This window comes from Equus przewalskii, chromosome 21 (genome assembly GCF_037783145.1).
Source record: "Equus przewalskii isolate Varuska chromosome 21, EquPr2, whole genome shotgun sequence".
Lineage (NCBI taxonomy): Eukaryota > Metazoa > Chordata > Mammalia > Perissodactyla > Equidae > Equus > Equus przewalskii.
Window position 1 is genome coordinate 27,930,159 of NC_091851.1, and position 16,457 is coordinate 27,946,615.

A 16,457-nucleotide genomic window follows, 5' to 3' on the forward strand; every position below is an offset into this window, starting at 1 on the left:
CAGTAAATAAGATGAGCACCCTGATATAAAAATGGGCAAAGAAGAAATACAAATAGCTAGTAAACATTAACAAGATTTTAACCATCTTAGTATCAGAAATGCAAAATAAAAAGTTATATCTCCCATCTCAAATTGGAGCAGACTTTAAGTAGGTAATGCTGTTTTTGAAGAGGGTGAGGGGAAACAGGCTCTTCATACACCATTGATACCTTTCTGGCAGGATCTATCAAAATCTGTTAAGTTATGTGTACTCTCTGATTTGGCACTTTCCTTCCTGGGAACTTATGCTAACACAGTAATTATGAATACATGTGTCTTAGTGTCATTTGTCATAAGGGAAAAAATTGGAAACCATCTGAATGTCTGACAAAGGGGGATTGGTAAAATAAATTATGGTACGTCTACACAAGGAAATACCATGTAGCTTTTAAAAATGTATTATTTGGAACAGGCATTTCAGATAGGCTTAATCTCCTACACTTGCTGTGTGAGTGATTGGAGGTCTCTTCTTGGAACCTTGTGTAGAGAAGGATTCTGAAGCTGCGTGTGGGCTCAATGAAGGATTTTGCCACGGGAGAAGGAGGAGGACTGACAGCAGTGTGAGATACTGGCTTTTCCTATTGTAGAAGAATGTTTAACCATCAGGGAAATTGTTCAACCTGTGTTCACAACAGCATCAAAAATTGAATATAGACCTGTATCCTTTGTAGGCTACTTTTGTGGGGAAAAAGGCTATGAGTTGAGAAAAATGACTTAAACATACCAGAGTATTATCAGTGGTTGTTTCTGATTAATAAGACTATGGGTGATTTCTGTTTACTTTTTGAAGGCTTGTCCTTCATTTCCCAGTTTTCTACAAAAATTAGTATTATATAATCAGAAAAAATATATATAAATGTTATTATTAAAAATACTAATGGGAGAAAACAATAGTAAGAGATGTTGTCTAAAATATGGGCATGTTTTAAACAATTAGTCTCCAGATTTTGTTCCTTACAGAATCCAGATTTCTGGAGAGCTGGAATGTGCCCAACCCCTCCACGTCTGGATGAATCCTACATGACTTCAAGAGCCCCTGCTTATGTTTTTTTTTCCTTTGGGGCCTCAATTCAGTTAAGCAGGCCTTAACTGATTTATGGGGATAAATAGAGAAGGTAATCCCTGTCTTTAAGATGCTTACATTCTAGAAGGGAAGATAGACGTAATAACATAATAGTAGTAGTGGTAGCGGTAGTAGAAGAAATGAGAGCAAACATATAGTGCTTTTTATTTGCCAGGTGTTTTTTAAGTGCTTTTTATGTATTTATTCATTTACTCCTTACAGTAGCCTTATGAGATGGGTAATTACTATCCCATTCACAGATGAAGAAACTCAAGCATAGAGAGGCTAAGTAGCTAAGTCAGTTTCAAACCCAGGCAGTCTGGCCCCAGAGTCTGTCTAACCACTGCTTCCTCTCAGTCACTCTCTCAGGTATTGTTCAGTTGCTTTACATGGGTTAGCTCATTTCCTTCTCAGAACAAGCCTTCCTGTCTCGTTCATCAGAGGCTTAGTGGACATTTCTTATATGTTAACCCTTGGGGGAGGGTGTGCAGAGGTGAATGCAAAGCAGTTCTCTTCTTAGTGCCTGGGTGTAGGTTTGTTGAAAGGCTCTGGTGTGGAAATGTGAGTGAAGTAATATCATACCATATAAGGAATGATGGTGATTACAGGATGCTGGAGACTAGAGCTGCTTTACTTTGGGATCTGCCTCCTAATCAGCTCACTGGAAAAGGTGTAGAGGAGGGGCGGGTATTTGGATGGCATAGCATCTCCGTATCTTCCTTTGGGTAAGGGGAATAATTGGCCCTTGATCTGAAGTGGCAAGTAAGAGAAACCCGTTTTGGATTAGTAGGATAACTATGTTCAGGGCAACAGAGTGAATAGCCACACCAAGGGGTCATGGTAGCTAATCCGTAGGACTGTTGGGCAGATGGTTTAATGCTGCAGAATGCTTTAGGAGCCTCCAGAAGGCAACTTGTGACTGCACGAGTAAGGGGAACCCTGTCATGAGATCTGAATTCAAGATTGATTTTTGTAGTGAGGAAATTGATTTCCCAAGGAAGTTGTGTGACAGTGTGATGTTCGGATGAGTGTACTTCTTAGTTGGTCTGTTGTAGACACTTTGACAGATTGTCTCTCTGTCTGGATTCTGTTGCTGTTTGCTCCTCAATGCTGATAGTACCCCTTTCCTTTCAATGATGCTGTCTTGTTTCCCCTCCTCTAGGTTTATGGAATCTGAGCTGGACCTAAATGACATCATTCAGGAGATGCATGTGGTGGCCACCATGCCAGACCTGTACCACCTTCTGGTGGAGCTGAATGCTGTGCAGTCTCTTCTTGGGTTGCTTGGACACGATAATACAGATATCCTTTCAGGTCTATCCTTAGAAGGAAGGCTGACATGGTGGGGAAATGCTGTTTACTCTCTTCTCCTTTCTGTCTCTGCTGATGTCTGCTGTCATGTCTGGTGTTCTATTTCCATTCTAATTATCTCCCATCTTGAAACACATGCTGCTCTTTACTCATTTGAAAATCTGTTTTTTATCTATTAACAAATCTTGAGCAATCCTTAATTGTCCTGTTTTCTCTTATTAGTACTGGAATTCATCATGATGTATCTGTTCATACATTAACAGCATTAATTTTTCAGGATCTTGATTTGGAGGCCCATTTTAGAGGTAAGGCCAGACATGATTTGAATCCGGTGATCTAGACATCATTCTGCTAACACCTGGCCCAGTGGAGTTGAGATTAGAAGAAGCAGTGAATCATGGTAGAAAGCACATTGGAATGTCCAGGAAGACAGGAATTTTAATCTGTTTTGTCCACTGCTATATTCCCATTTCTTTAAAAAAGGCTAGGTGCACAATAACATTTTAATATTTGTTGAATGAGTATTAGACCTAAACAGATGATCTAGGTTTGACAGCCAGCTTCATTTCTTGTGTGAAATTTAGTGCCCCCCCCCCAGCCCTTAGTATTCTCATTTGCAAAAGTATAGAGAATAACTTTTGCCTTTCAGTGTTAAGAGGATTAAAGGAGATTGTTGAAGTGCTAAGCAGTTTTTGATATATAGTAGGCACGTAGTAAATGTTACTTTTAACTGAGTCTGAATCATGACTTCCAAAACCATTTTATACTTTGTCTTTGCTGTCATATGTGCAACAGCTTCAGTGCAAGAGGTTTTTGATGTGCCTGTGGTCGAGGTTATGTTCGTTAGGGCAAATTCTCTTCCAATAGTTGTTCTGTTTGAATCCAGATTTCCGAAGGAAAGAGACAAATGTAGTTAGTCTGCATGAGTGATATTCATGGGGAATCTGCTGCTGCTTCATGTTATTTTCATCTGTCTGGTAATATCTCTCCTGAGACCATGTCTGACTAGGTTCTTTCCTGCCTAATAATTCTCATAGAAGTAAATCAGTGAATACTTTTAATGCATGCTTCTTGAAGGGTGATCTTAAGCCATTTCTGATACTTTATGTAATGTTAGACGTGTCAAGAATCTCTCTGTCAGTCCCCAGACTGATGAGTGTGCTCCCCAGCATTTACTGCAGAGTTCTGGGTTGTACAAGAACCGTAGTCAGTTAACTTGTTTGTGGGTGAGCTCGGTATAGGCACTCATGAATTCATTCAGTAGACATACTTTGAGCACTTATTGTGTACCAGGCACTGTGCTAGACCCTGAGGAACCGTAGACTCTACTGGATGCTCAAGCAGTGTCAGTCAGTACACCTATGTGGGGTGTCTACCATATGATTAGCCCTATTCGAGGTACTACTGTTCCTCACAAAGTTAGTAACCAAAAGTTCTGGTTGTGACATCACATTTAAGTTCACCTACAGAATGATAGATTTTCAGAATCCTAACAGACCTTAGGGATGGCTTAGCCCAAGACTCATTTATTTATTTAGTGCTAATTCTGAGGTCCACATGTTGGACAGCTAACTGTTGAGGTTGAGGCTGGCACTCCAGGCCTCTGATTTCCAGTTCAGTGTTCCTTCTAGTGCATCTTGAGTTTTTTCCTATAGGATTTACTCCATCCCTGACAGAGTTGCATAGTCACTTGTTACCTTGTGTATTAATCCAGGAATCACCTGTTTTGTTTCTGGAAACAAAGCTCTCATTGTTTTTTCCATTCCTGCTAACTCAAAATAATAGTAGCAGCTTTCCAAAGACACTGACATTCTGCTGATTCACCAGGCTGGTTCCTGCTGGGGAGAAGACTGACACAAGAAGTGCTGTTTGGCGTCGGCATACTTGGGGCAGGCAAGGGCACAGATGTTCCAAGTTGTTAAATTCTGGTCTTTAAAAAGGAAAAAAACAAGTCCGCTTATAATAACTTTTTCAGACTGCCATTTCCCTCCTGTTTCCTGAGAGCTAAACTGGTTTTTTCCCCTCTTGTATGCCAGCTTTCACCCTACTGTCCTAATGATATTTTTTAAAATCTGATTTTTAATTGTGCCCTACGTCAAATTTAAAGTGCATTTGAAATTTTTTTAATTACCTAATTTTAATTAGATGCAGCAGTTAGGGTAAATGTCATCCTCCTTGAAGTACAATTTTCTTGAAAGTGGTTTCAGGGAAGGGTAGGCCTTCTTGACTCGCATCTAACCTATCCTCTGTCGGTTGGAATGTTGGTCTCCCCGCAGCATTGCACTCTGCTGCTTGTCTTATCTGTGATCTATAATGGAAATTTTTCTTCAGGAAACGGTTGTTAACAATTTACTGTTGTACAGCTGTAACTGCCCGAGACACCTTACCATGAATAAACAATTTCATAGTAGTCATGACTTAAATTTTTAATCTTTTTTAACTCTTCATTTATCAACCAAGACCATACATGGCTGGTTATGTTCCCAGCAAACACAGGTCATCTTCGCTTTGTCCTTCTCTGAGAAAACATGAACTATAGGGATTTTAATTGGCTCAGAGGCTGGTTTATTGTAACCTTAAGAGGCAGAGGATGTGAGAAAACAGCTTGTGCCTCGTCCTTTCAACCATGAGAAGCAGCTCCAGAGTTTATTCTGGCGCTTTGCATCACTGCTGCTGTTGAGGGCTTGTCAGCGCTTCTGTGCCTCATCTCCCCCCTCGAGAGGCTGCAGCCCAGCCATCAGTTGGCTGCAGAGTGGAATTCTGGTCTGTGAAGAGCACCTCTGGGGGTGAGGGACAGAGAGGGAGGGGCACATCCCTCACTCAGCATTGAAGAGTCTCTCTGAACGCGTTAGGAGGGAGCACAAGGTGGGATCCAACAGCTGCTGCCTTTTAGAAATAGTGCTTTTTTAAAACAAATTTTCCTTTAAAGTAAATCATTTAAACATGTTTAGGGCCCGTTTTTGGTGAACCTTTTGGAGTGTTTCTACAGAAAAATAAGACCAAAGGTACACTTAAAGATATTTTCTTAAGGTATTGCTAAGCAAATAGTTTTTGTGGCCTGGTTTAAGACAAATTTACTCAATTTGCCTAAAGGAACAAGAGCAAGATAAAACCTCAGATGTTGGCAGATTGCCCATTCTGCCACCACCAAAAAGAAAAAAAAACCCACCATGGCACCAATCCATAAGTATCCTATTTTTGTGTGTCATTTGCTGCATTCTCAATTTTAGTGACAAGTCGGGATCCTTTCGAAAGTCCTTGGGGTAGATCACAGCATTTACTGGATTTCCCCTTTGTGTGAGAAGCCCTGTTGGGTACTATTAGGGAAACAAGAAATAATAACTACAGTTGGTAGCGAAAACAGTCAAATTACTATGTGTGGGGAGTGCCCATGGCGTGTTATCCTCAGGAAGTGCCATTGGAGTTCTGAGAAGGTGTGGGTCATCTCTGGCTTGAGGGCTATTGGGGAATTGGGCATTGGAGATGGGTAAGCTTTTGAAAGATGTGGAGATTAGAGTGCATTTCAAGTTTATTTTCATAGTCACTGCCTTGGCAATGGAAATTGCCATTCATCACATGCTGGAAGCTGACATGCTTACATAGTCACTACAAACTTAGAGGATATTTAAAAAAAAAAAATCATGACTACTGCTTCCTAGCTAAGTGTCCTATTTCTTAATTAAAAATACCAAATAATCTAAACCAAATTTATTCGAAATCTGCTTTCTCTCCACCCATTTGTGATTCAGGAGAATGAGGTCTCATTGTAATGTTAACTGAAGGCATCAGTGCAGTGGCTGCATACTAACATGCAGGAGGGGAAATTTGTTTTGTTAGAAGAAGATCATGGGTGCTGATGGGACAGCCCTTTTTTGTCTGGGATAATTTCGGGAAGTGGTCGTTAGCATTGTTTTTTTTCTACATTACTGCTTAGTTTTCTCAGACCCTAGAGAGCCAGGAGGACTTGCAAAGTTGTCCTGTTGGATTTTGTGAAGAATTACGTGGGAATTGGAAAATAAGGAGCAGACAGAGTTTTTTAGACCAGCAGGGATCAATTGAACTTGAGCAGTTTGGGTCTGAGAAGGCTAAAGTGAAACAGCTGACTGTGACACATCGTGTTATCCCGGTGGACGTGTACAATAGTCAGGGGTGCCCTGTGTAGAGCCCCAGAGTTAGTAAGCAGGAATAGGGCTGGGAAGGGTTTGAGCCTCCTAAGGCCTTTCTTCTCATTGGACTGGGAGGGAGTTGGCTATGGCTCCAGTGGTTTCCTGCAAGTGCTGTTCAACAAGACTTGGGTACGTCGAGCTGTTGTTTTGCTAAGAGGTATTCTCATCTTGATTATTTCCACAATCAACATTACATCAAAAATTTTTACTCTTTTTCTCATTGGTAGTCTTAATTTCCCTGATAATCTGTACTGATAAACCACTCATTTTTTTCAGCCATTTAAATATGTTCTCAAGAAAGTCAGATTAGAAAAAAGTGCCAAAATGGCAGTCTAGGAAAAGGGCCTCTTAATGTAACTTTTGATCCTGTTTATGAGGTTTAGGTGAATTCCGTATGTCTAGAAGGTTAGGGTGGTTGTAACTTGGTTTGGACATTTCCACTGTAGCATAATACAGCCCACTAGCATTTAGTAGGTACTTAATAATTGTTGAATGAGCGTGTTTTCTCCCTCATGTTAGTTTGATCTAGGATTGGGATAAAATTAAGAGTCCAGGTTTATTCTAGGTAGCTCTGTGCCAGCTGTTTTAAAAGGAAAAAACTGTTTTGTCTGTGTTTTGAAATTCACCTGCATTAATTGAGTTGTGTCTAATCACTGTCCTAGTCTAAGAATAAAGGAAAAAGATTTTTAAAAAACCGCACATTTGTTCTGTTAACTCGATTATATACTCTGAATCTACACTGGTTCATTTTTCTTAAGGAAGCCTTTTTGAAATGACTTTTAGAAAAGCAAACTGCTTAGTACATCTTGCTCCTCTTTCTCTATTTTTCTTAATAACTTCGTTCCTTATAGACACATCTCATGGAGACTCTTGTTCAATTTCTGTACCAAGACTCTACATGGGATCAGGCCAAAAAACAAATATCCAGAGCCAAAAAATGGAAGTAAATAACCCCTCTTTTTCCAAGAGCCATTGTGTTATGGCCCATTTCATGCCCAGCTGGTCTTTTCTACTTCACCTTTTATTACACTAGCTTATTGCCCCAGTAGTGGACAGGTACAGAGGGAGTGAGTGGGGTGGCCATTCTACTTGACGTGACAAAATAGGCTATCAAAAACTGTGTTTTAGTAATTCGCAGAGAGACAGGCTCTCTGTTTTCCTATTATACTTGGATGGGAGAGCCTTTTACCTTGTGAAATTAAATTGTAACTACTGTGGAAAAACCTATCACCCATGCCTAGAGTCTGCTTGCGAAGGAATGCTGGATGGGTGGCAGACCGTGCTGAATTTTCTCATCAAGATTTAGAGTTCGTCTGTCCGTCTTTAGTTTTGGTTCTCTTTCCTCTTTCTGGTCTTCAAATGACCTCTGTCTCGTGGGTCATGTTACATTACCCAGGAGTTGATGATTACAATTATGGACTCATTACTGCCTTGCTAAAATGTTATTTGGTGAAAGTTGGGAATTTATGTAAAAATCATTTAATGGTAGGATTGAGGAGATGTTTACGAGATCTGGTAGCTGGTAACTGATTTCTTGTCTGACTTCTCAGCCGAGGCAGGAAAGTAGGCAAGGAGATATCCCCTGGAACATTATAAGAAATGACTTTTCTTGGTAAAAGTTAGGATATATCCTGTCCTATATAAAACCAGCACCATTGTCAAAATTTCTTTTCGTTTTTTTTTTTTGTAAGTTCCTAGGGTTAATATGACACATTTGTGAGCATGGTATAAGATTAATCAAAGACAAATATGCTACTTGGCCCATAAGACCTGAGAGGCTGAAAAAAGACCTGATCACTCTGAATGTCTGTGGCATAGCTAAAATTTAAAATTAGATCTTCCAACCCATTGTGACCCAGAAAGGGAGAACCGTGCTGTTGTTAGCTTAAATTTTAGATTTTACAGGCTTTAGGAAAAACGAAGGCAACAGTGAGGGCTTTGGCCATTCTGTCGGAAGACTTGACTAACAATCTTTATTATAGTGCTTTCATATCTTCTCAGTACTTTCACTTACTTGACCTTTGTTTATTCCTTATGGCTACTCAGTGAGATAGGTTGGGCAGAGACCATCACCACCATTTTATGGACGGGGATGCTAAGCTGGAAGGAAATAAAGGGGCTTGAGCAAGATCACGTGGCTAGTGACAATTTTGGGATAGTTGAGTTCACCAAAGATATGAAGCAAAGATGAATATGACATGAGCCCTGTCCTTAAGTTTCCTCTGCCTCTTCATTTGTTGTTCTTTCGTATATTTCATCTGTCTCTTGAAGCTATTGTTTAATTAATAATCATCATATACTAGTTGGTAAGTACTGAGTCATGCATGGTGTAATTCAAGGGATGTAATGATAGTACTTATTGCATGCCTGATTCACATCCTTGTCCTGTAGACATCTGATTCTACAGTGAGTGGGTGGGTGGATGGGTAGGTGAAATGTCACGCATATTAAATAAGCATGTGAATAGATAACATTTTTACATCTCATGTAAGAACTTTTCAAGAGATTAAATATGGGCGTTTCTTAGCTGAGGAGAATGAGGGGGAGTTGTCAGCATTTTGTTCTTTTTCCTGGGACTTTTAATGATTTATGGTGGAAATAAATGACAGTTCTTTTCCCTGATTACAGTAGGGTCAATAGCTAGAATTTACCTGAATCTGTTTAAACCTGGTATGTATTCCCCCATCGCATTCATCTGAAATGTAATGGGAAAAGTATTGTTTTTGGAATCAGATGGACCTAACATTCTCCCTTACTGTTGCAGTGACTTTTAGGTAAGTTACTTAACCACTCTGAGCTTTAGCATTCTTACCTGTAAAATGGGGATCACACTTATAATGCTGTTGTGAGAATTCAGTAGCATAGCACTTGGCATAGTGATGACTTTAAAAAATGGTAGTTGTTATGATGGCGACTGCCGCAGTCTTTAGAGAGAACTGCTGATTCCTAGCAGTCAGGTGTTGCTCTAGGGCTTCTAGGGGCTAGTTTGGTAGCCTGTTTTGTTTTTTAAATTAATTCAAGCACCTTATGTATTTTGGTTTATTGTATGTTGATATGATACCTGGTCTTTTGTGTCAACAGCTGTCTGGTTACTTTGGTAATAAAGACTGTAAGCATGAAGGAGTTTGTCCAAAGACCCGTAAGCTCTTTATACACAATCAGTTTTACAGCTCTCCCATGCTTTGGGTAAATATCACTTTAAAGAGTGAAAGAATAAGACAGAAAGCTTAATGACTTATTCGTGATGGTCAGCTGGTCAGCTATAGATGAATAAAACAAACCTTCAAATTTCTCTTTCAGCAAAAGTTGTTCATAAAATACCTGGAATATCAGTTGGCAGTTAGCGAGTCCTATCATTCTTGTTACTATTTGCTGTACCTTTTATTTTTTCTTTCCAGTTCTAGTGAAACTGCCCTGATTTTGACCTTTGTTATCTCACTTCTGGACTCGTGTGTGTGTGTGTGTGTGTGTGTGTGTGTGTGTGTGTGTATTTCAGAAGGAGGTCTTGCTCCGTCAGGCTGGCTCCCTTCATCCCCCACACTCCTCACCTACCCTCTCCTCCTGCCTCCCATCTGCCCACCCACCCCTGCACTCGCAGTGTGTTAGTGCGTCCTGCATACAGCTGTTAGGTTAGGCTTTCAAAATATTATTTTCTTTGTCTAGTTTGAGTTATAATTTTCTCTCTACCCTGTTCTCCCATTTCTTCTCCTCCCCTCCCTAATCTCTTTCTTTTCCTCTTCAGATGACTTTGTGCATTCTGATCTCTCTGCTTTTACTCCTGTGGTTTTGCTTTCTAGCCTCCCTGCTGTCGTCTTTTCAGTTGCCTGTTTTCTGACCAGTCTTCCTCTAGCAAATTGTTCCTGATTTCCCAGTTCAATTTGGTTGCTCCTTTTTCAGGACGTCTGCAGTTCGTGTTGTCTCTATTCCTCCTTTGTTATATGTTGGTAATTGCCTGTGGTGTACAATTTTTTTCTTGTCTTTGATTATCTAACTTCCTCATTTTATAGATGAGGAAACTGAGGCTCAGAACGAGAGTGGATTTGCCTTTGTCACCGTCATACTGCTTTATTCGTTGTAGACATTCAAAAATGCAGGTTGACGGAGCAAGGTGTTTGTGTGTGTGTGAGTTTCCAAGCTTAGGGAAGGGAAGCTTAATTTAGTTTTGCCTTCTAGTTTCCGGACATAACTCCTTTTCTCTCTCCTTCGTGTTTTCTTTCTCTTGTAGTTCCCTCTTCTATCTTTGCCTAGTGTTTAATTCTCCTTTTTGTCTTTATGTCCAGAGCAGCTTGGTGTTGGAGGGGAGGAGGGTTGGTGGGGTCCAGTGCAGACCAGTGTAAATTCTTCCGTCTACATTTTACACCTATTTTGTCATGCCCTGATCTGTGAAGACTCCTTGGTGCACGCCAGCCATCTCATCTCAGAAATTATTCCTGCCTTTGAAGGTGAACTGTACAAGGTGGTTAAGATTATACCAAGTTCTAAGAATTTAAATTATGAGATAAGGTTAAGGATGTTGGCCTGTTTCTCACTGGAAAAGTGACCTCCCAAGCAATCTATTTGAAATTTCAAAACTTATGAAAATGCGGTGAACCTATGATGTAAGTTGCAAGGAAGGCACCATAAGGAAAGACACTGAGTCAGTTAACAACATTTATTGAACACCCACTGTGAGTAGAACCTTGTTGAAAAGATGTTAATACAACCACAGTGTATTAAAGGTAAATGGTGATAAAGCACATGACAAGGACATGGAAGGGAACCAAAGATTTTAATAAAATGTTGGTAAGATTTCAGTATGTACATAATACCCTTAACATTTTTCACATGTGTCCATAGCTGTGGTTGATTTGCTTCAGGAATTAACAGACATAGACACCCTCCATGAGAGTGAAGAGGGAGCAGAAGTACTCATCGACGCTCTGGTAAGTTGCACATCCCTCTGGGGTTTTGCAGATGTGTGTGTGGTGTTGACATCATCAACGCCATTGTCTCTCTGAGTGGCATCGAGTGGGTATCAGCTCTGTGGCGAGGCTGGACTGAAGGAGGAGAGTAAGTAGAAATGCAGTTGTGGGGTACTGTATTCTTTGGAACTGGTTAGGGAGGGGACTGTGGAGGCCTAGCATTTATTAAGTGTCTGCTGCAGGCAGGCCTTTTCTCATTCTTTTCACTTTAATCCTCACCATAGCCTCTCAGATGGGTATTATTGCTATTATTCTCATTTACAGCTAGGAAGCCGAGGCTTAGAGAGGCAAAACAACTTGCCCATGGTCAACAGCTGGGATTTGAACCTGTGTTCCCTTCGACTCCATGTTCCCGTTCCCCGGCCCACAACTATGTTTATTGACCTTTTTACAAAGAGTTTTCACCGATGTTTCTTTTCTCCTCTGGGCCTTATAATCTCAAGCGCTAGTGAGGACAGCTTTCATTATTACTTATTTTACAGATAGGGAAACAGAGAACATTAAAAGCGAAAACAAACCTTCTAACTCAACCAGGCCAAAGCTGCCTCTCTTGCCTGTAGAAGCCAGGGCCGGTTGATTTCTACATTCCTATACTCCTTCTGTGGAGCCGAGGCAAGGGCTCAGAGTCTTCCGCAACTAGTGTTCTAGGCGGCAGCCAATCCAAAGCAGTTACATGTGAGGGGAACCGATCTAGTCCCATCGCCTCGCTTTGCGCGTGAGGAAACCCAGAGGCAGAGTGAAGCCTTCCGCCGAGTCACTCAGCAGGACCGTGCTGCTGAGATTGGAGCCTGCGTGTTCTGGTTCCTGCCGCAGTCGGGTGCCTCCACATCAGCTTCCTGCTCTCGTGAGTGATCAGACATGGCTCCAAGACTGACAAGGCACCCAAGCTGGCCAGTGGCAGGAGTGAGTCTAGTCCAGCCTCTTAACCTGACGTCTCCTCTGGAGCTCTGTCCACCCACCACGCTATCTCCCTCCTAGGGCTCTGTTGATTTTTCTTCCTGTCTGTCGTCTGGTCTTTTCTCTCTGGTAGGAATATTCTGGTAGCTGGTTTTGAGGCAGTTTGTAGAGTTCATCAAAGATGGCTGCATCCACTGTTGGAGAAGCACCTGGACTGCTCGTGTGGCTGCTTTCTGGCCCCATCCGAGACCTGCTGGATCCGAGTGGCCAGGACTGGGCCTCCACATGGTTCTGACACCCCATTGCTATTCTGCCCACCCCCTCTTCACCCTCCTCTCTCTCAAGATTCTTGACACTAGAAATTTCCTGTGTGCCATGCTCGCTGCTGGCATTTGGTGTGAATGAAGGGGTTGTGAACCCACTGGGTATGAAGAACTGTCTCTTACAGAGAGTGAGGCTGGAGTCCAGCAGAGGGCCATTTGTGACTGAAATGATGAAAATTTCTATTGCCATTTTTCTTTCAAGCTCCTTCTAGAGCGAACTGTCATTTTTGTAGAATTCAGGACCTTTATTTTTCCTTTGAACCACTGTGCAGAAAGAAAAGGATGATACTGGGGTGTCCTTTTGTTTTGAGGAGCATCTGAAGAAAGGCTGTGGCACTTGCTCCTTCCCTGTGTCCCTATAGTGTCATTTGTGCAGTCTTACCTTCCGGAGGTTAATTACAGAGGCCCTGAATGAGCCGTCCTGCCTGGTCCCTTGGCTGATTTTAATTACCATCCTTCGTCTGTGTGAATAGAGGAGATGAGAGAAACAGCTAGCCTGGCTGCTGCCTGTAAAACGTACCCAGAAACAGCAGTTTACACAGAAGCCCCCTTTGTGTTTGCTGTGTTGCCAAGCCCACCAACAAAAGCTGGATCTTGCAGATTTTCTTGTTTGTTTGGGAAGAGGCAGTTCTTCCTCAGTCTGGGGAGCCATTAGGCAGCTTCTATACAGGGCTTTTTGTGTATTTTGTGTAGGGTTTTTTTTACTATATTATTTTAGGATTTCGACTCTTACAGCTTTATACTGGTGGGGCCGATGTGAGTCACAAACAATCGAGCATTCCTAGACTCTCATGTATTATTTGCTTGTCTGCAGCCGGTCAGAAGCCATCAGTAAATATCAGAGAGCAGAACCAGTGGGTGGCCTTCCATTTATTTTTTTCCTACTCTTGTGCTGCATTCAAGAAGTTTGATAAGTATTTTCATAATACAAGGGTTGAGTTGTCTTCGTAGTTGTAATTTGGGGCCAATATCAGAGGCCTGGAATTGTGTGAGCAGAGGCTAGAGGCCATGTTGCAGGATGGATTGCGGTGTGCAGTCTGCAGTTATTGCCTTGGTCTGTTTCCCAAGTGGAAGTCCTAAGCAATAGAAAAGCACATTTGTGGGAAGAGAGTGCTGTCCTGGCATTCTCAGGGATCTTTGCGGTTTAAAATTTGTTTCACATCCACTGCTGTTACTGATGTGAAAGGTGAATATTTGTGCTTTGTAACAAGTTGATTTGGGAGCCTGGAAAATAGACTCTTCTGAAGAGTAGTGAACGCAAGGCAAAGCGTCTGTTGCCTTGACGGCAGTTCCCTGGCAGATCTATCCAAAGATGACTTCTGACTCCCTGAGAGTCGGGATTAGATTACAGCCATTTTTCTGCTTTCTAGGCCCAAAACTTGCCGTGTGCTTCGCAGTCCCATGCCTTTGCTCACATCTGCCTTCAGCTTGGCAAGAAGTCCTGGGCTACCTGGAATACTGCTGCGCATCCTTTAAAGCCTGACTTCAACCTTATCTCTTCTGAGTTTTTTTCAGACTCATATCTCAGCAGAATTTGTGTTCCTCTAGCACTTTGTATATTCTGGCACTTGTCACATTGGCTTATAGACATCTGTTTATACGTTTGTCTTTCCTGAGATGTGATCCTTGTCAGGGGAGTGGCCCAAGTGTTGGCTCTGTCGCTTACCAGCTGTGTGTCCTTGGGAAGTTACCTAACCTCTCTGTACTCAGTTTCTTCTCCTGTAAAATGGGGATAATAGTAGTGCCTATTGTATAGGGCTGAGGTGAGGAATAAATGAGATATTTAATAAATCTTTAGAACAGTGTCTGGCACAGAGTAAACATCCAGTAAATGTTGGCCATTATCTTCACAAAGGTATGATGCCTGGCACATGTTAAGTGCTTAGTAAATGTCGAGTTAAAATGGTATCATCTGCCACACAGTCAAATGTTTGTGAATATATCTTTTTTCATTTCGGCAAATGTTCAAAAAAATTTTTGAACAAATACTCAAAGAAAAAAACCCAAAATATTTGAAGGGTATGGGCCTAAATAAGTCATGGGAAGATAGAGGTTTAGTTTAAAAAAAAAAGAAAAAAAGATGAAATCAGTAATGATGATAATGCAAGGTAGAATATTAAGAACGATCTTGAGAGATGCAGCGAGAGATCCAGCATCTGTGGAAATGAGGGAGCATCACTTCTGCTGGGGAGGAACCAGGAGACGCGCAGAGCTGCAGCTGTGGCAGCGGCCTCTGTGAGGAGGCTTTAATGTGGGCATGTGGAGGTGTTGGAACAGAGGAGGTGGAAATGTGGCTGGGCCGTGAAGCTGGCCAGAGCAGCCAGGAGCCAACACCTGCTATAAATAGTTTCACAGTAGTGGCTTTGATGTGGTGAACCAGTGGACTGCCCTCCATACCCATTCTTGCCCTCAATTAACCCTATTTAATGTTAAACTTTGAAGCCCCTATGGGTTTGGCTTAGGCTGGTTGGTGATGCATTTGTGCTGCTCAGGTGAGGCTGAGATTCATAGGTTTTCTGTTGCTCTAAGGGTACTTATGTAAATTTCTGAATCCTATCACTTTTATCCCTTCTCATTTCTGTTAACATCTTTACCATCATCTGTATCTGTTCCCAAGCAAAATTCGTTTGTTCATTCACCAAATTTTTGCTGAGTGCTTGGTATATTCTGGATTCTAGGAACTGAGTATATAGCAGTGAGCAAGACTGACTAAGTCTGCTTTTGTGGAGCTCATAGTCTAGGGAGAAACAGTAAATAAGGAAACAAGAAAACAGACTGATTCTCTGTTACGTAGAGAATTAAAATAGAGTGATGTGATGTAGAGTGACTGGGAAATCACATTAGAGAGTCGGGAAAGGCCTGAGTTCTGGATGACAAGAAGAAACCGGCCATTCAGAATGACCAAGGGCAGGATGGGACGAGTACAAAAGCCCCAAGGCAGAAATGAGCCTGGCATATTTGAGGAACAGAGAAAAGGCCAGTACTTTTCGGGCACACCTGGGGTGAAGGAAGAGAGCGCAGTCAGGTCCAGACCACGCTGGGCTTTGTGGGCCTTGGTAGTAAGTTTAGGTGGAGTGCCAGTGTGAAGAGGAGAAACTGGAGAATAATAAGCAAGGGAGTGCTAACATAGTCTCATCTAACGTTTCGGCAGATGGTACAAGATAGAAGGAGAATCCTGTAAACCCCCTCCTCTGTCCGGTTTTTCCTTCCTCCTCTTCTCTAGTATCCATCCTCTCTGGTCAAGTGGAAGAGTGTGTCTGATCATGCCCTTGAACTTTGTCTCAGTAGGACCTGCTGGCATCTTGATTGGGAGACCTGCTAACAAGCAGAAATAATCAATGACTTAGCAGAAAACGTCAGGCTTAAGACAGTCATGATTTCCAAGGCCAGGGCTGCTTTGGCTGATACTTTACTCCCTAACCAGGATTTGTTTTATTTTCAGACTTAGTCATACGTCCAAAAAATAGGCATGAAGGGGATAGACCCAAAGGGTTAGAGGGAATAAGGCAGAATGCTAATTTGTGCTTCTTACTAGGCAATAACCAGAGCTATGCATAATATAAATATTTTTCCACGTGTTTTCTGAGCTAAATGTATTTTGACTGCTTTGACCCTCCTGCAATCAGATAAAATTGCATTTAACCCAGCTAAATATAAAGTTTCACACTTTGCAAGCTTTAAAAAGCTTTGCAAGCTT

General features: G+C 41.7%; 1 protein-coding gene across 6 annotated transcripts in view; it reads left to right on the forward strand.

Moving 5' to 3' along the window:
- CTNNBL1 (catenin beta like 1) overlaps positions 1-16,457 on the forward strand; it is a 155,847-nt gene that overhangs the window by 40,530 nt on the left and 98,860 nt on the right. For 3 of the 6 annotated variants that reach the window (XM_070588367.1, XM_070588370.1, XM_070588372.1), the window contains exons 4-5: positions 2,265-2,404; positions 11,404-11,501. In XM_070588367.1, coding sequence (XP_070444468.1) covers positions 2,265-2,404; positions 11,404-11,501 — 238 coding nt within the window. Of the gene's footprint in view, positions 1-2,264; positions 2,417-11,403; positions 11,502-16,457 lie in introns of all 6 variants that reach the window. The other 3 variants (XM_070588369.1, XM_070588368.1, XM_070588371.1) reach the window with 1 other exon arrangement.